Consider the following 20,380-nt stretch of genomic DNA (forward strand, 5'->3'; position numbering starts at 1 on the left):
TTTCGGCTTCTTATGACGCTAGTGCTTCAGATTTATGTTCCTCTTATTCAACATTATACAGATAGCATTTTTTTTTTTGTTTCACATACAAGAGCTTCAGTTTCCGGTTGTATCTGCAGATGTTTTCATGTGTGAACCAGAAGCGAGGATCCGTGAAAATCCAGAGGCGCCCGCCTTCTGTCAGAGCTCTTTATGCGAGTGCGTGTGCACATATTTAAGCACAGTTTCTCGTGATGAGCATTTGCATTCTGAGGGTGCAGCATACAGTAGGTCCGCGGCCCATTAATAATTCATCACCTATTTAGCTGGCAACTCCTCTTTGATGGCAGGCTTCAGGGAATCCCCAAAGCTACGGGGGCTACCTCAGTGCCCGAATGAATAAGGTGTCATCCTCTTTAATCAGAGTTTTCTTTTTGAGTATTCAAATCAAATCAGACTTCAAAAGGCACATTGTCCACTTAGCTTTAAATAATTAAATAAATATTTTTCCAACCGCTCGTCTTTTTAGAATTTTGGAGTTCAGATGTTTTTTGTTGTTTTTTTCCGCGTTACCGTGACCAACTCATCTCGTCTCGTGGAGTCACTGGAATATCCTGGTCATCGGGTGTAACTCATTACATTGCTCCGGCTTTCGGTGCAACATATTCTTCTTGTATCCCAGGACTGAGAAGTGCCTTGTTAAAAACGAGGTCGGTGAAGTAACTCAAAACGGCCTCTCCCAGCTGCTGAACTGGGGTTCACCCTCCCTCCTGCGTGGCCTTCCCATTGAGAGCAGTGTGATTGTTGGACGCGGGCCCGACTATTACCATACACACACACAGGGGGGTGGGGGGACCGAACGATCTCTCAGGCTCTTCCTATCTATCTCTATCACTGTCTTTCTCCCTCTCTCTGCTTTTTTTTGAAGTCACTTTGACATGAATAAGCACACACATCAAACACACAACTTAGGCCCTGCCCATGAGCACTGGGGAGCGTGCATCATGGGAGCAGATGAGTGAAAGATCGCATTGGACGGCACAAAAAGGAACAAAAAGGAAGGGGTGTCTGAAGAGAGGAGCGAGAGAGAGAGAGAGAGAACTGTGGGTGGAGATCTTTTGTTACGAAGAGGGATGATTTTTCTTCTGCTATACATACTGGGCCTTTACCTTACTTGGTCATCAGGCGGCTTGCTGGAGCAGCAACTCTGAGCCCAACATAAACCTCGGGCACAGACAGAGTAACTTTAGCAGCGAGAGAATGAACTTCTCTGTGGCTTTTCTATGGAAAGTGAAGGATGTGGGGTGTAATTTGTGGTTGAGCCGGCAGTGAGCACAGACTGTACTTCTTCTGGTCCGTTTAAAGGGAGAGGGGGGGGGGGAGAGTCGCTGCAGTTTTGTGTTTTTAAAACTTTTTTAAACTTTCCTTTCGGTGCCATGTGCGCTTTTTTCGGGCACGTCAGATGCCTCCAGTGATGTCACTGCCGTGTGGAATGCGATGTGGAAGTACTGCATTACCAGCCGAACTATAAGGTAGGAGAGCATCTGGCAGTTCGCAGTTCGCAGTGTAAGTGGTGGTTTGTCTTTTCCCGACTGACCGCAGCAGTCTGTGCAGATATTTCTGACGTCTGACTGATCAAATAACATTCCTGTCTATATGCTCGAGCCTGGTGGTTTCCTCTCTGGAACCATGGAAATATATTATCACGAGTCCACAGCTCAACAGACCAGACGGGCGACGAGAAGAGACATTTCCAAGGTCTTTTCGGGGCAATCTGCTTTATCAAGGACAAGTCTTTGCTATTCAAGACTTAAGAAGAATTGCTCCATTCTTTTCTCATCTTCTTTAAGCCGTGGTATCATCTAATCGTCCCCTTTGAGGACCACTGCAAAAACTGGATGTCCTTTGACATAGAGTATTTAAATGTCTTTGTGAATGAACACAGACACTTTCACAAAGATAACATTATGCTCAAAAGATCATTCTGTTTTTATATTAGCCCATATAAATATAATCCATAGTCCATAGACCAGTTCATTTTATCTAAGGCCGCTGAGCTGATTATAAACATGCAGCCTGAACAGACATTTGCATGTTCTCATCTCTTCTCTGACTCAGACAATGTTGGCTTTTATATAAACTGTCTACTCACTAACTTACTACAAAACAAATGTGTTGGTCAGCAACAAATAAATATAAACCTTCTACTGAATATACAAAATTTTGAGTGTGTTAAAGGCAGGTACCAATAAAGATATTATTATCGAAAATCTGATCAAATAAATATTAGACAGGATTTTGTTCTACTTTGAACAAATGATCATTGACTTGGTGTTTGAAAATTTGAGTGAACCAGACTCTTCATGAAGATGTGTCTCAGTGTGGACGCTCAAATTGGATCTTAATGTGTCTGAATCACTTGGCCTGTGTTACAGATCCGGCAGATTCAATCTGTACGTGCCTAAATGTAAAGAAACATTTTTTATAATGGCCCTTTAAACAGAGTTGATGCTAATATCAGTTGAAACCATAAAGACGATCCTTCTTTACTCCCTGATCCTCCCATCCCCTGATGTTTCTTCTTCTTCATCCCACCCCCACCCCCTCCTTTTCCATGGCCAAAGAAAACACATCGAATGACCCCAAAGAAAAGCCACAGGAAACACAGATGGAACTATTATGGAACTATAAGAGAGCTCATAACTCCACCAAGGCCCAACAGCCCCCTTATGAAACCACATTTAAATTCACTCAGATCTGGGCTTTTATTTGGATCTGCTCCAAATTGCTCACAGTCATAAATATAAATATTAGTTCCTTAAATATGCCTGATTTTCTCTGAGAAATCAACACAAATGTTACAAAATGTGCCGTCTCACAATGTTTAACAAATTGAAAGGAAATCTGGATCAGCACCAAAATTGTGTAGCTTCTTCCCCCCGACCCATTCCACATTCTACCACCAGGTTCTGTGGTAATCCGCTTCTGTAGTTTTTGTTTAATCTTGTTCACACACAAACAAACAAATACACAGAGGTCTCCTGTTGTTAATCCACCCACTCTTCTCTTGAATGAAAGGGTTAATGCTATAACCTGTTTAAATATGAGAAGAGGGAACGTACATCTGCCTGTGACCGGAATCCTTCAGCAGTGACACCATAGACACGAGGGTTCATCTGATCTGTCACTGGTTCTGTGTCAGAGAGCAGGACGACGAGGACATCACTTATTTAATGTGTCTGGCTCTGGAGCTCGTCACTGGTGCCTCTTTGCCCACCAGTGGATTTCCATGGGACGGAGCGCTGCCGAGCCTCGTATGAATGAACCGGTTTGACTTCACCTCCCGGCACTCAGGTTAAACGGCTCCAGCAGGACGGCGTCGGCCCTGAACTGGACCTACCGCGCTGCACAGAGAGTAGGTGACACTGCATCCTGTCCGTGGATGAGACGAGAGCCGGCTCTGACCCCTCTGCTGGTCCCCTGCTCTGGGACGTTGACTGTATGACAAGTGAGGTCTCGTAGGCAGGAAATACTTGTAATGGAAAAGTAGCAACCCGGCCCAAACGAGCCTGCAGTTCCACTGTGGTGAGTGAAAAAAAACAAAACTCTCCAGGCTGGAAAAGCTTAGACGTGTCTGGGATTGAAGCCGTATTCTGGTCAGAGATGTGCGGACGCTGGAGATGAGAGGAGGCTGTTCTAACTCTCCAGTTGCACTTAACCGGAACAACTGGTTCTCGGGTTTCCAGAACTGGTGCGACATTTCTAATGCAGTTCCGTTTTATTATTGTTTAGGGCGGTGGAATCTGTAGCACTGAACCAAAATCTAGTTTAGTCACCTAAGTTAGTCACTGTTCAACCAGTGGAAAACCGGTTTACACTGCAGAGAGCTGCGTCTTCTGGCTTTTTCCACAGAGCAGCACATCCTTATGGGTGTTTTATTTCCATCTTCTTGTGTCTGTGACCACAAAAAGAACTTGGTGCATGTCCATGCTGGGTTAGATGAAGCGTAGTTCACTTTAGTTGTGCAGGCTTTTTATGATCTGTTCTAAAGTTGCAGCCTGTGTCCGCACACCTCTGAATAATTGATTCCAATGCTTCTCCCAGACGGACATCAGCATTGTGAGAGAGCGAGAGAGGGATAGAGAGATAGAGAGGATTGTTTTTCTCTTCTTCACATAACCTTTTTTCCCCCTCTAATAGTTTGGTCCATTTTGCTATATTGAGAGGAAATTTGAACATGACATTAATAACTGCTGCTGCCGAGCTGCGGGCCGCTCGCAGGGAAAAGAGCTGGGGAACAAACTTCGCCCTCCCATTGCTGCGGGGTTGCAACATCATGGGAGAATGTGATTGGGAACATTCTGCCTCTACTGCAGTATACCCACAACACTCGGGTTAAGCTGTACAGCTTAAAAAAAAACGCTAATCATCTGAGGAGGCATGTTTGTTTACTCTGTTGCTCAAGAATGCCACCCTGTAGAGAGGCTGCTTTTCATGTTCCGTGTGTTTACCGAGGGTTCTGATCGGGGCAAAGGCCCACAGAGCAAATTAAAGTGCATTTTAGGATTTTTTGGGTATTTGTATGATTACAGCGAGGCCGGAATCCGCGTTGCCTCGGCTGTACGCTTTGTGATCAGTGGATAGGGGGGGAGCTCAGAGGGAAACATGCGCTGTTTCCTTTTTTTTTTTTTGCTGTTTCTCCTCTTTTTGATGACATATTCCTTTGCCTCTCCTCACAGCGCCTGCCTGGAGAATAATGAGGGTGTGTGCTGCATTAACTTATGTAATGGCGAGCGAGAGGAGGGGTTGGATGGTGGGGCAGCGAGGGAGGAGGTTTGGAGGGGGGGGGGGGGGGGAGTGATGAGCTCATGCTGGTGCACTGCAGCTTCTTGCATACACGCTCTGCACGTTGTGGTCTGTTGTGCCGTGTACACACACTTGTGCACATGAACACGCAAAGTTTCTGTGCTGATTCACATACAGTCATGTGTGCACATGCAAACGCGGGTAAAGCGAGAGCGGCTCGCGATTGGCTGATCAGAATAGGGTTTAGTTCTGCTGCAGAGTTTGGAGGCTGGCATGCACGACTTCATTTCCCTGTCACTCATCTCTCTCTGGGCTCTGAATGGGCCTTTACCTGCACCGCTGTACGTGCTGACACATTTCTGTGACAAAGCAAACATTCATTATCCAGGGTGCGTTTTGATTCATGTCAGAAATTAGCGAGGCGGAATGGGGGTCAGTGGGATGGGGGCAGCTGATAATGGCACAACAGGGCATGCACTCTGCAGAACAGAGTGGTCCCTGTGGGGGCTTTCAGCCGCGATGAACAGGTGAATGAACGGATGAAACACCACTGATGACAGAGGACAATCCATCAGAGAGCCGTCATCTCAAGATTGAGCGAAAAACTGATTTCATAAACACGTGGGGAATCGTTTGTTGAAAGCATAAATTTCACACATTCCCATCAGTTATTATTTAATCATCAGCTGATTTGTTTTGGGAGCGTTGTGTGTGTGTGGGCGCAGGCGTGTGAAACCAACACGTGTCCCTGCGTGGGGGAAATAAGCATGCTCTCCTGGAGGCTGGTTCTGTGGCTGGTAAACAGTCATTAGAGTTAAATGTTTATCCTGATTGGACTAATTGCTCCAGGGCTGCGGGTGGAAATGCAGGCCCATGTTTTCTGCACATAGCAGAGCATCTACATCTTCTCGAGGTGCGGACACTGAATGCTTTTTTTTTATGTCAGCCCTGGCCGTTGCCTTGACAACTGGTCTCAAAGATCTGTGCACGTGTGTAAAATTGTGATAAATCCTGTTTCAGTCCGTGAGGAGCACGTCCACAGAGACGCATCTAAAGCCTCTATCACTCTCAGGTCCTCGGCTTTCCAGGGCTGTAATTTATCTAACGACAGAGAATTAATCCGTTCAGCACACAAGCTGAATTATTGATAATCAACATTATTACCACTGAATTTATGCGATAGTGGGGAAAAAGATGTGTTTTGAACTTTAAGTGTCGGGACTTATTACCCAGACTGCAGTGCGATGAGGGACCACTCCAGGCTGAAACTGAAGCGTCTTGGCGGTCTCTGATAAATGAGACTGAGAGATCAAACCCGTCTCGTCATTCACACCAAACATGTCCGCCTGCAGCTCAAATGAGTTCCCTCGGGAGCCGCAGAATAAAGTTCCTCTGCCTCTCCCCAACTGCAGCCCTCGCTCTCCTTCCTCTCTCTCTCTCTCTCTCTCTCTCTCTCTCTCTCTCTCTCTCTCTCTCTCTCTCTCTCTCTCTCTCTCTCTCTCTCCACATTCTCTCCCAGTTCTTTTTACGACAATCACCCTCCCACCGCTGCTCCACTTTGCACCAACTTGTTTCCTTGCCCATCTTGATGAAGATATGTGGGAGTCCTTTGATCAGTCGTGTGTAAGCCTAACCCTGCATCAGTCCCTGTCGACGGCACGCCACCGCCATCTGTTGGTGGAGAGCCGCCTGGAGAGAGAAACAGCCTTGAGGTCTGAGAGCATCTCCTGTGAGAGCTTGACAGAGGTCTCGTATTGATCTGCCTCCCACTGTGGGGCTGCATGTCTGCCTGGTTAATGGCCACGCAGCCAATGATCCGGGGCGGTCCGCCGAGAGGGAGTCAAGGGCAGAGAGCTCGGAAATTTAACAACGGGAGATATTTTCAGTTAAAAAAATAAACGAGCGGCCCTGGATTTCACCGTGGTCCACTGGTGAGCGCAGTGAAGACCGGTGGAGGCAGATGGGGGGGGCTTTTTTCATCGTCTCCCACAGAAGCTGGTGCCGCCTCCCACTCTGTTTGTCTGGCTTCTCTCCCAGTTAATCTGCTGTAGACATTTTAGTGCCAAGGTTTATTTAACATGGCCAATATAGTTATGATTCTACCCGGACTGTGTGTTGTAGATGTTCAAAAATACAGAGCAACACAGTTTGCAGCTCTCAGGAAGCCACGCCAACAAGTGAGGGATCATTTCTGCCCATTTCTCTTTTTTTTTATTCTTTTATTGACATGTTTTTTTGAGCTAAGGTCGACTGGGCTGAACTGGCCTGAGCAGGATCCAGACAGGGAGCTGGATGTTTGCAGATCAGTGAACTCGGTGTCAGCTCTCTCGGTTTTACTTGTGCCACACGGAGGTTTCTCTTCCCAAATCAGAAGGACGTGGTTTCACTTTTACACATTCAAATTAAACAGCGCCCCCTGCAGCCACACATGGTGTTAATTCTGTTGAATGAATGTGGCTGAATATTGGGGATAAAGAGGTTTTTAATGACTTCTAAGTCTTTTTTTATTGATCTACAGCATGACTCTTGAATCTGCCATGTCATTTTTACTGGGCAACAGCTCCCTCTGCAGCCATATATGGTGATTAATTGTGTTGGGCTTCATCGTCCCACTCAGTGAAGTAAATCCCAACTAAACGGCGGATATTACCCATGATTCCCTTTCTCCCTCAACCAGAAGAGCTGCTGCTGTGACAACTGAACCAAATTCTGTTCACAATTCTTCATGTTTCGAAAATTGCCTTGATGAATATTGTAGAAAGCTGCTGGTTATTAATGACCTCTGTCTTTTTGATGGATTTATAGTTCGGCATTCCTCTTGAACTTGCTGGATTGGATTGGATCTCTCAGTCCACTCCAAACAGTGTGGAGTGGAAATGACAGCGGGCCTATGAGCCTTCAAACAGATTGAAACTGCTATTTTCTGCTAAAAAGTTGCATAGTGTTGCTTTAATATGAAAAGTGCTGCCATTTCCCTTCAGATTTTGGTCGGTGCTCGTGCAGGCAGGCTGTCTGAGGATGTGTCCTAGTTGAGAGCTCAGATTTCCCCTTCAGCCTCGCCATGTGTCCTGAGGAGGGAGGAAATAAAAAACAACCGGTGACCTTGCAGAGCCCAGCACACAGTGTCCCCTACTGAACCACAGCCATCAACACAGCAGCTGAATAAATGACCACAGACCAGTCTGGAGGCATGTTGGGGGTGGGGCGGGGGTGGGGGGCTGGGTTGAGAGGACAGCTGATGGTAAGAAGAAGAAAAGCAAGAGAGAGATGGAGCGATGCAGAAAGAGGTTGAAAGAAGAGTGAGGGTCAGAGTGTGAGCGAGGAAGGGGGAGGGCGCTGAGCGTGGGGGGAGCCTCCTCTTTTCATTGACGTTCGGGGGGGGGAATGTGCTGATTAGTGGAGAGTAAATCAGTCGGATGGAGGGTTCCCGGTCTCCTGTGCCCGACAGAGCCGCTGCAGCTCTCCAGTAACCACAGTCCCCTCAGCTCTCTGCACCGAGCCGCAGCAGGTTGTCGTCAGAGCCAGCATCTGCTCACGTAGGGCCAACCCGGGGACAGATGTGAGGAGGTAGGTGGGCTCTGCTCTGAAGGTGTGTGTGTGCGTGTGTGTGTGTTTAGCAGATACAGCACCTGGTGTGCATGCATCACAATACTGCAGAAAAACTAGAAAGAGAAGAATTTACTAGAAGCATAAATATTCTCCACCAACAAGGACGTTTTCACCCCTGTCTGTTTGTTTCAAAACGAGATTACTCACAAACGATACTTGTCAGATTTCCGTGAAACTTAGTGGAAGGATGCTGAGTGGATCAGAGGCGAACCAGTGGGTTTGGGTTCAGAACTTGATCAGGTGGCGTATTTAGGACTTTTATAGCAAGATTTTTAACATTTTCACCATTTTCTCCGGGAAAAACTCAAATTTTTAGGGAACTGATGATTGTGTGAATTTAAAAGAGTGTCCTCTACCGAGTGCCATTCCACTTTCTGTGACAAGAACATTTTCAAATATCCGAATATGTCCTAATATTTTCCTTTCCTATGGTTCTATGTCAGTGTAAACTGATTTCCTTTAGACTCCATTTAGTCGGACGTGGAAGTGTTTTCATATCTGGGATCAAAATGCATCTTTATCATATCGCATCGTACATTTCAGCAAGCGGGTGTGATGTAAAGCTGCTGCACTGTAGCCTCTGAGCTGCTGCAGGTTGTTCTCAGCTCCTCTCTGCTTCATGTTCCTCTGAACGTGACCAAGCCCCCGTTTCCAAGGACAGCATGTTTGTGATTCACGGCACATTCCTGCCGATCGCCCTCTCGCTCACGTCTACAAACAGGACCCCCGATGATCTGTTTGTTCATGAAGAGCTTGTGTGTTCCCTCCGCTCGGACCCGCTCTCATTAGACCTGTTGGCAGAATGGACGGCCCAGTGAGGCCATCATTAGAGCCCATTAGATGCACAGAGCGTGAGGCGGCTTCTCCCTCATCAGTCAGACTGTATGTGAGAATGGAAGTCAAGAGAATAGAGGGACGCACTGTGCTGAATGCATGCACAGTTTGCAATCTGTTTACATCACATGCAGCTCAGCCCTTCTTCTCTATCCCTCCCTCTGTTCACTTATGCCCCCCCCCCCCCTCCTCCTTATGTCCTCTTTGTCTGTTCTATGTTTACACCCCCATCACGCCACACGTGATCTTGTTGTCCTGGTGCAGGACATTGCTCAGTGACTTTACCTGGTGCGTCAAATAAAAGGCAGAATTCCCCTCTGGGATCGTAGAGCACAGGCTGCAGTGAATCTCGATATCTTTTTATTACACAGGATTCCTCTGTGTTTCATCATTTAACAGCAAACCCGACGGCTTCTCTCTGTTCATTGCTCGCTGTGGTTCCATATGGGAAACAGTTCAAATAAGGTCTCGGGGCGGCTTTAAAATGATGCTGAGGAACAAGGATCTCCCGAAGCAGCTTCACTTTACTGGGAGTAGATGTTTACGTGGGTGAGCAGGAGGTCCAGCAGAAAAAAGAAGTGAACCCGTCACACTCCACACACATGAAGAGATTACACCAGGAAAAGGATCTCATCCTGTTATCAGTGCTGGTTTGAGGATGTCGCTGAGCTGCTGACTCACCATGTCCCTCCCTGGGAAGCTGCTCCTTCCAGCTGTCACTGCAAAATCCTCGGTTGTATGTCGTACAGTTTGTTTAAGGTCTATTCCAGGAAGTTCAGGCTTTCATACAGTGTTCGACCTTTTAACCACTCACCTAACATGAATTCCTATAGGCTCAACTTGGATTTGATGTCAATTTAAAAAAGGCAAACTTGAGAATAAGGCAAACCTGCATGCAGAGGCCCAACAATCACCTTTAATTTAAAATAAGATGCACCAAATTTCCCATAGATATCAGTCCCCTTAATATGGCTGATGGTTTTCATCAAGATCCATGAATTATTTCCTTGGAAATTGATGGAAAATAGGCCCATGTCATGTACCATCCCTTTGCCAGGTTTTGTAAATCCACCGTTCCATAGATTTTAAATAATCCTGCTGACAAATAACAGTATTTATTGTGTAATCTTGTATAAAAACAAACAGACAGGGTCAAATACATAACCTCCTTTGCAGAGCTGAGTATCCTCTTCCCAGACAGTTACTTACTTCCCCTAAGTTCTCCCAGGCCAGTAAATCAAAGTGAAGAACGCCCAGAACTCAAACTGGAACTTGGCTGGAGAAGCGGCTTGAGGAAACAGCCTCCACCAAACGAGAAAACATTCTCATGCGTGCGCGTGTTGATCTTTGTGTCAGTCGTAGATTACCTCTCGGGGGCGTGAGAATTACCCGCTGCTGATACAACCTCCTGCTTTTTTATTGACACCTGAGGCTGTTCAGGAAGTTCAGTTGATTAAAAACGACAGAATCTGGCCGGCGCTCGCTCAATCACCGGAGCCCCCCCCCGAATCCACCGTGTTAAAAACTACATCTGTCTGTGCCGTCAACTTCTCAGGCAAATCTGAACGGGTCCCGGAAAACGGGAGGTAGAGAAACATCCTCTCTGTCCTCTGATGTTTCCACATCCTCGTCCAAGCCCGTTTATATTCTGGAAGTAAATCATAAATTGGTGGGAAAAAGCAAGTATCGGTTTCCACTGCTTTTTGAATTTCCCACAGTTGAATCAACTTACCCACATTGGTTTAGACCTGACATATTGTACTTTGTGATGCACAGTATGGTCGACTGGCTAGAGGAGCAGTTTGTTAACCTGTGGGGTCAGAGCGCTCGGACAGGGGCCTCTAATAAGTGACTGAGGGGGCAACAGATCGATGGGACCTGCAGCCTGCAGAGACCCGGGCTGAGCTCACAGTCAATAAAACAGAAGGTTTTATGGAGCGTACGTCAAACCACCAGGGATCCGGTGGATAGATTCACTCTACACTTGAAATCCATTCCTCTCTAATGACTTGCTTTGGTGTATTATTTTTTTTAATTCTAAGACTCCTCTGGTCAGGTCTGTTGTTTTTCTCCATGTAACTCGCCCCTGTGTGTCGTTAACGAGTTTCAATTTGAGCCAGAAACCGTCCAATCGGGTTTGGTCGTGTGTGAATTTAATTGAAGCCAAACAACATAAGCTGCTGTCAGGTAGTTTGTCATGGAGAAGGTGAATGAATCCGTGTGCCCCCCCGTATAAATAAGCAGTGGGAAATGAAACAATAAGCACCGTGCCGCGTGACCCCTGGTTTCTAATGATTTTGCTTGTTATTGCCAGCATGTCGTTATCGCTCTGTAAAGCTTCTCGTCCTATACCTCGCCCGCCTGGACGGGTCACATGCTGGAATATAAGATCTGCTGACTCGCACTCGCTGGGTCTCGGGGAAATGTGAAATGAATGGAACCTGCACACTCAGGATATCTTGTTCCGACTGGAATATGTCAACATGAATCCATTTCTCAGCGCTCTCAGTGACCTGCACAAAAAGCTGCCTCACCTTCCTTCTGCATTCCTGGGGAAGAGGAATGCAGATCGAGGATGGCAGCGTTATCTCAGGGCTTTTGTTCTGTGATTGATTGCTTCCCAGTTAACCCCCCCCCCCCCCCCCCCAATAGAAATAACAGATAATTCCTCTTATTTTTTTTCATCGTCAGCCTCCCCCAAAAAAAAGGTTGACATGCATGAAGTGAGGACATAAACAGGGGTGCCGGAATCGTGCATCATTTATTTGTTAATTCTTTCTTCCATTGTTTAGGTTCTTTCAGCCGTGACTTTCAATAAATATTTAAACGCGACTGATCAGGTTTTCAGTTTCAGCCGTTAGCTCAAAGTTCTCATCACGTGTAAACTGATCCTGAGTTCTCCGCTGCTCGTCCTCTGGTGACTCGGTTCTCGATGGCGCTTGTCTTTCTGCTTGGATGTGAGGTTTTGAGAAAAAAGGCGGAAAGGAGTCAGTGTTTCCTTTGACGAACGGTAACTGCTGCGTCAGGATCTGACTGAATGAATGTAGTTTTCATCGTCAGTGTAAGAAAGACGTGTCTAACCTGATTAGTCTGATTTATTTTATTAAAATTATTTTTAAACGAATCACATCAGAACGAAGCGTAACATTTGTTTCAGCTTCACACTGAGTTCAATTCAATGATGTTATTGTTGTATCAGAATGTTTTTTAAACAGTATTAGTAGATCACGATACTCATAGCTGCCTTCACGTTCCCACATTTCTATTTAGTCCACCACTTTCAGGCTTTTTCTCCAAAAATAACAGGACGCTTCCTGCATGATTCGATCACTGTCAGCCTAATGAGGGCCGTTAAAATGAAATACGCTCCGTGCTTTCACCTCCAAGTGGAGCAGGGCCTGAAAGGAAACGTCGAATTTCTTTATGACGCTTGAATCACACAGGCTCGTGGAGTACGACTGAGGTTTGTGGGTCCCGAGCAGAAATCCACAAACCGAACCTGGCAGAGTTTGACATATTGACGAAGCTCATCACTACACGTTAGCCGCCATTGTCCAGTGACTTGTGCTTCTCCTGGAATCAAAGACAGAAAAAAGGCAGGCTTGAGAGAGGCAGCCTTCATGCACGGTGCCAACACAAACAATGGCTTGTGCCAGTGTGGACAGCCGAGCTGGGCGGTGCTCCTCGGGGCTCAATAGCCGCAGTGTTTCTGCTGCCGGCTTCGGATTCCAGGCCGGCACCGCTGCCTCAGCCGCGGGTTGGGCGGTGGAGCACAGCCAGTAACTGGACTCGTGACCGTGGCGTCCAGAGCTGGAAGGAAAGCAAAGCGAAGCAAAAATGTGCTGAAGTGATAAGACAGCTGTGTGTGCAGAGGTGAGTCGTGGTATGTACGCCATCCCAGGCTCAACTATTGTAGGAATGTAAAGGTTTGGATCTGTGCTTCCTCCCTTTATCTGTTTCTCCTCAAACACGATCCCCTTATCTCTCAGTCGGTATATTGTAAAGCCGAGGGCGCAAGTCTTCCCATACGATCCTTAATGATGATTCACTAATTTAAATTAACACTATGCATTATTTCACGTCTGATTTAGACTCGAATCCTCAGCTTGAAACCATTAACATCATTTTCATGCTTAATAAAGCAGCGTGTACCAGATCGTCGGGTGTTTATCTGATCGCTGCTGCAGTCGACAATAAATGGAATCTGATTGGAGCACCCATGATTGTTATTATTGTTCCTTCCAGTCAATTTGCTCGTGGCTCCAAATTGATTGCAAGGCGCTCGCACGCACACACACACACACACACACACACACACACACACACACACACACACACACACACACACAAACACACACAATTATTTTAGAAACATGTCTGGTTTGTGTCAAATGATAGATGATTATTTTTTTGAATCATAGCGCTGATGGATGACTACTTGAAATCAGCTCTGGAATCAGAGGCAACAGAGAGACTTGATTTTAAAGTGTTCGCCTCATGTTACACACATGGGGACCCAGTCTGCTGATCGGTTAGAATCTAGAATGCTTTTTAGGGAAGAAGATGCTTCAGAATTAATTACAAATCATCGGTATATGAACATTTTCTAGTTCTGTATTCGAAAACGTGCCAATAACAAAAAATAAGTGATTGTGGTTAGGGCACAAGCCGATGTGTTGAAGTCATTTGCATTCTTACAATATCATATATATATATATTTTTGCATCACCTAAAATGTAAAAAATTCTCCAAATACAATTGGAAATACATAAATTATTTCTACGGTAATATATATCATCAGTAATAGTGATGTCAGACATGCTGTACTTTGCCGTGCCACATTTCCCTGACACATATAGCACAGGACCTGCACTGTGTGACTTCAGACAGGTGTGAGTCTGCCACCGCCCTAAATAGATCGTTTCACCAGAACCGCCCCCCCCACCCCCCGTCCCACCCCAGGAGTCCAAGCACGGCGTCCAACTACCAGAAAAGGCTGGTTTGTACCATCCTGGTGCAGTGGAGTAACCCAGCCCCCCCTCAGCCACGACAAACACATCTGATCTCAGCCGTCGTGAATGAGCTCAGCGTCACATGTCTGCCCCCCCCAAAGGCCTTGTGTGCACAGACCACGTGAAGTCTCATTTCTGACCAGTGGGTGGCAGTGTCCCTCTGAAAGCCCACTGCAGACTGTACTCTCATCATATAAGGCCTCTGTCAGGGTCTGTTTTGTGCGTCTGGCTGTCGTGTCACGCTCCTGTGACCGCCACAAGTATTTATACCCGCTGTGGCCTTTGTCACATTCGCAGTCTGGGCTGCTCGGAGCTAAAAAAACCACCGGAGACGCTTTCTAAATCTTGCAGCGCTTTTTTTTTGCAGCTGACCTCAAAATTTAATTTCACTGTCATTGAAAAACTCTGCACATCGATCTGCCACAAAGGAAAAGAGAAGAAGATGGGATCAGCAGGGCGTTCAGTGGCTGCTTCTTCTTCCTCTTTGTTCTTTACAGTATTGTTCATCTCTCACACTGAGTGTTTACCAGAGTGTGTCACAATCACATGGGTCTATTTTTAGCCGGGGAGAATGGTGCTGTTGTGTGTTTCTGTGCCAGGGAGAGGGTTATGGAGAAATATGGTATCTGGTAATGGAGAGAACAGAAAGGGACATAGTGTATATGGACAAACTCGGCCCGTTTCCAATAATGACAAAATATGAGCTATTTTCTTTTATAGAGAGTAGGAGACAGATAGCAGATGCATGTAGTCCTGCCCTGTGATTCTAGTTTTTTACAGAACTGCTTACACAGAAAACAGCACACAAACATGTGGGCGAGTTGTTAAGTTAAAGTTTGTTTGGGTTCAATCGTAAGGGTGTCATTTAATGCCTGCGGGTTCCCTGCCCAGGATGGTGGCACTCGATGCCCACATCCAACTCTTTGGGCAGTTTGGAGTCTCCGCCCCACCTGACTGGCATACATCTCCGGAATGTGAGAGGAAACCATTGCAAGCCCACGCAAACACAGAGAGAAGTAAGCAGAGAAGAACTCCACCCAGGAAAGAGTGAGCAGCAGACATGGCTAGAGAGTTAACCCCCCCGGTGATTTAAAGGTTCTGTTAAACACATGATGGCCTCCACACAATAATAAAAACATCACTAGAGTTATTTTTTTTAATTTCAATTTCCAAGATCCCTTTCACCTAAACCTTACACACTGGACCTTTTTATATGGGTTGTGAGTAGAACAAGCTTATTACTGCTTAAAATGTTCCAAACACAGACAGCTGAATAAAATATTTGCTCAAATCGATAGTTGATAATCCTGGAAAAAACAGAAAGAGCAGGCCACAGATACATCCAAGTCCTCCTCCCATTGGTTGTCTCTCTTGTCAAAGCTATGCCCCCAAAACACACGTGACCCGCTCGCCGTCTTCTCGTCTCGCCAGTGAATCCTTTAGTTTGGTCTGAATTAAATGATTGGTCGTTTTTTGTCACTGTGTTTTTTTTTATAAGATTTCACACTATAAGATAAAAAGTTACCAAGCCTAGATTTAAATAAAGCTAAAAATGTGGTTTAATTTGCTTAATATAATAGATAAATAGTTGGAAAAAGGCTTCTGCTGCAGTGTCCCAAAAAAAAAACCTGTTTTACAAATCATGATGAGTATTCAAATTGACGAGTTATGGTTTTATGTGTAGGACTTTTTCCTTGTGTGGCTCTTTTGGACGGTGACTTCTTGGCTGCCTCTCCAGTTCTTTTATTCTTACCTAAGCTAGACCGTCCCCCGGCTGCAGCTTTAAATTAAGTGCACACATGAGAGTGCAATCGATCGTCTCCTCTAACTGTTGACAAGAAAGTAAATGACTGTAATTCCCAAAATGTCAACGTAAAGTTTCTACGCCTTCAGTCTTATAACCAGTCATCCAGGGCTGTCCTATGCTATTCGACAGTTTTCGATCGTTCATGCCGCAAACACCTTTCAGTGAGTGCTGCAGAGATAACAGGGTTTGATGCCCATCAAGTACGATCCCTGTGAGAAGAAAATAGCCCGTTGTGTAAAACAGAAAACATTTAACTTGGTTGAAATAATGTTTTTACTTGTGTCTGAAGTCTGTGTTTTCAGTTTCCATATGTCTGGACCAACAGATTGTCTCGATCTTGATTGGAACTACTTAGTTATGAACGGTAGAACAGAGAAAAGCCTCCCAGCCACCACTTGCCACTGATGAACTTTGATCATTCCCACTGGATCCCACAGGCAACACATCTGCTCCAGCTTTTCTGCCAGGATGTGATGAGCAGAGGCAGCAGATCCTTTAATTACTCTTATTTCAGCTCTATTTATACATCTCTCTGCTGGATCCTTTTTTTTTTCGTGCACAGGAATTCTTTTGTTCCTGACAATTTACAAGGAAAATGTGTTTCTTTTCTTTTTTTCTTCCTCCACAAAGTCCTCTGTGTTCACCCGGGCCACTACATCTCATTTGGTATTCTGTTGTATCAAACTATGACATCAGCCCGCTCTAATTGTTTCCAGACCAGGCGAGGACCCAGTTTTTGTTTTATTTTCCATTTCTTAGCCCAGGTCTCAGTTGCTCAGCAGATAATGAAAACCGGTGCATGATGTCATGTAGACGGACCGAGCGCTCGGCGCCAAAACCTTGTGACCAACTTTCCAGGAAGCGTTCACTTCTCCCTCTCCCCTCGTCGTTTCCTTTGCTGTCTTTCCCCTTCGACTCCGTGTTTCATCTTTTTTTGCGAATGGGAAAATCTAAGTTTCCTTTGTCCCCCTGATAATACTGCGGGATTGCACCTGATAAAGGCTCTTGTGTGCATCTGACCTGCGGACGCCTCACTGGTCTCGCCCCAAGTGTAATAATGGACATGACTTTCTTTATGCTGAAAACTTAGGGGAAGAGGAACACAGGGGGAGGCACGCAGACTAATCCAAGGGGAGGTGGGGAGGGGTGGTCGAGCATAAGGAGCTGAAACTCGCAGAAACCATATGTATTGAGTTGAAGAAATGGCATTTTATGAGCAGAGAGTGGGCCTCTGCCTGGAATTCTCAATGACATCATTCCGGAGCCGAGCGGCCTGCAGCCAGGACTCGGGATGTGGAGTGGGCCTGGGCTCAGCCGAGGCGACTGTACACCGGGTCGTAACACCGGAGGAGGAACAGCTAGACCTCGAGGCAGACGGAGATAATTACACAGGCTCGTTAAGCGCCTCTGAGTTTGTGAAAAGTTTCGCAGCCGTGCTTTAGACCTGGAATCCGTCTAATTTGATCAGTTCAGCAAAGCTCCCCTCGACGCTTATGCTAAAGCGGCTCCTGAGCCTCATACTGAAATCAATCACATGGCATACAGGGGGGTCACGTGTTGATCTTCAAAATGAGAAAAGCGATTACTTCATATCTCGCACTCCCACACAAATAAACTCCAGTTAGACTCTCCCTGAGGCCTGCCACCAAGACAAAGTGAGAGAATAACGAGGATGCCAGTTTTATTGGACAAAGAGTGTCTTAAATGGCTTTTGGCTGCCGTCTTCTTTTTTTTTTTTGGGGGGGGGGTTTGTTGTGTTTACTGGCACTCAGGAATAAATGGATTTGGGGCCAGAGTGGAGCGATCGCGTGATAGTCGAGCTCTGTAAGTTGAGTCAAGTGTCTGCAGCTCCACAACGCATTAGCAGCTGTAGTCACCAGAGTCCAGGGCCAAGGTCTCTGAACTGAAATAGATCGGCTGGCCGCTCACTATGTCTGCCTCGCTTGCACGTAACAATTCCCCCTGAGTCACACACGGCAAGTAATTCCGTGCACGTCCCCTGCTGTGATTCCGGGGACACATGTTTGGACGATAACCGTGTGCAGACGTTTGCCGGTTTTTTTAAGCTACTTGTTATTTTTCTGCTTTGTCACTCATTCCGCGTCGTTCGTTTGAAGGCCCGGATGAAAAAAGCTGTCCAGGGAAGGTGATCATTTGAAGGGTTCAGGCCTGTAATTAGAGGACATCAGCGTCTCCCTGGTTGGACTGGTGTGCGTGCGTGGGTGTGCGTGTGTGTGTAAATGATTGGTGTCCCTGTAAACCGGCTCCATGTGGGAGCCATTCTCCTCTGCTTCCTGTGCCTGTTGCCATTAGATAGAAAATACCTTTGACTTGGGGGCAGTTTACCCCAACCCCCTTCTCTCAGAGGGGTGATTAGTCTCTGGCCTGTCGGAGCAACGACGCTGTGAAGTCCCGAGAACGGCGGCGCAGTCAACCCGGGGTCCGCTGCAGCCGGGAAGTGGGATGATGGGAGAGCGGCGGGTGAGCTCGGCGGTCACGGGATAACACGGGTGGCATTCTGGCACCATGACATTATCCACGAAATAAAACAAAGCTGGTTTGAGGGAGGTTGAAAATAGGAGGGCGAGAGGACAACAACCCTTCAACACTGCCGTGGTTTTTCTGCTGCAGGATCCTCTCTGCCTCTTTTCTTAGATCCCATCTCGACAGTCACTGCTCGGGCCCTGAAAGGCTCTATTATTAGAAGGTGCTCTCTCGTATTTGCCACCCCTGCCCACTAAGTCATTCCTCCTCTGTGTATAAAAGGCAAACAAAAGGTGCCTCTGACATTCAGACACTCCCAAACCCTGTCTCCTGCAGCTTTATCTCCTCTTCACGCCACGTTCTCCTCTCACTTTCTCCTCTGTACCTGAACGTGTCGGACTGGATGAGGCCGTCACTCTCCCTCCTGTCCGTGCTTTCATCTCTCATTCCCTCCCCATCCACTCATTTTCAAGTTTTTACATTCTCTGATGAAAAGCCAGAAAAAAATCCCATTTTCTCCCTGACTCTGGGGGCATTTGAGCGTCCCCTTCTTTGCATGATTAATGTTGTGCAGGAGGTGTTTCATCCCCTTCTCCCTCCACCTCTCCACCCAGCCACAGAGCCACGGCGCTCTCACACCCTCTCCCCGGCACCCCGCCCCCTTCCATACAGCTCCGGCCCTGGCAGTAACCCACACTCCCGTCTTCCAGCCTCCGCCCCCCCCCCCCCCCCCCCCCCCCCTTTCCCCTACCCTCCCTATACTCCTACTAGCCCCGGCGCACAGACGACAGAAAGGAAGAGGGAGAAAAAGAAAGATCTCCACTTGGCTGAGATTGTGGACTGACCCACAGACCATGCATCCCTATGAGGCTGCTGCTACAAGGCAAAGAGATGGGAAGTGTTCCTGAGGAGTAGAGAGCTACCAAGAAACGGGAGAATGACAGTTTGGAGATCCTCATGTGTGTGATAGAGAAACCTTGGCGGTAATGGGGACTGGTGAGTGGGAACGCTTGTGTTTGGAGTACGTCGTCCTGTGAGCGCCGGCCAGCATGTGGTGTCTGCAGTGTAACTCCGGGAAGACCCTGTCACTGCTGGAGCTGGAGCTGAAGGGCTGGTAAGAGGAACAGGACTGTGTGTGTGTGTGAGTGTGTGAGTGTGTGTGTGTGTGTGTGTGTGTGTGTGTGTGTGTGTGTGTGTGTGTGTGTGTGTGTGTGTGTGTGTGTGTGTGTGTGTGTGTGTGTGTGTGTGTGTGTGTGTGTGTGTGTGTGTGTGTGTGTGTGTGTGTGTGTGTGTGTGTGTGTGTGTGTGTGTGTGTGTGTGTTTTGTCATTGGATGAGGTTTCGCCAGGCTCCAGGAGCTCATAATTCTTTGTTTCATAAACAGTTGAGAGACAGTGCGTGAGTGTGGTGAAAAAGATAACGCCTTTGTTTTGTTTTTTGGACGTATTTTCACATAATCCTCACTCGGCGCTGACGGGATCAACGTGAAGCTTCGAGCTCAGTCACGAAGTCGATGCGTTTTAAAGCGGGGTCTGCCGTTTCGATTCTGACTCCGTCACAATGGAAAACAGACCATGTCCTCTCTCTGAGTCACTGCGTGTGTGTGTGAGATCATGGTGTGTTTAGTCTTACTGTACAGAATCCATCTGTAAACTGCCCCCCCCCCCACCCCCTCAGCACGATTGAAGGGCATTCCTGTGGTGTTTCGTGGCCCTGCCGCTCGCTGCCTGTGACTCTGTGGTTTTTCATAGCTGGATACTCAAGACCAGGTGCTGAGTGCATTGTGGGGGAGAGGTTAATTATTTATTATTGAGGAAATATTGACAGTGGCTCTGTTGTTGTTGTTGTTG

General features: G+C 46.8%; 1 protein-coding gene across 4 annotated transcripts in view; it reads left to right on the forward strand.

Annotated features, from left to right (window-relative positions):
- Positions 1-20,380, forward strand: part of LOC133957116 (IQ motif and SEC7 domain-containing protein 1-like) — a 90,062-nt gene that overhangs the window by 48,611 nt on the left and 21,071 nt on the right. Inside the window, exon 1 of one of the 4 annotated variants that reach the window (XM_062392555.1) lies at positions 19,370-19,645. The exons of the other annotated variants lie outside the window; for them this stretch is intronic. Within the exon in view, the coding sequence (XP_062248539.1) occupies positions 19,581-19,645 (65 nt within the window). The 5' untranslated portion in view covers positions 19,370-19,580. Of the gene's footprint in view, positions 1-19,369; positions 19,646-20,380 lie in introns of those variants that run through there. 4 annotated transcript variants of the gene reach the window in all.

This window comes from Platichthys flesus, chromosome 7, assembly GCF_949316205.1.
Source record: "Platichthys flesus chromosome 7, fPlaFle2.1, whole genome shotgun sequence".
NCBI lineage: Eukaryota > Metazoa > Chordata > Actinopteri > Pleuronectiformes > Pleuronectidae > Platichthys > Platichthys flesus.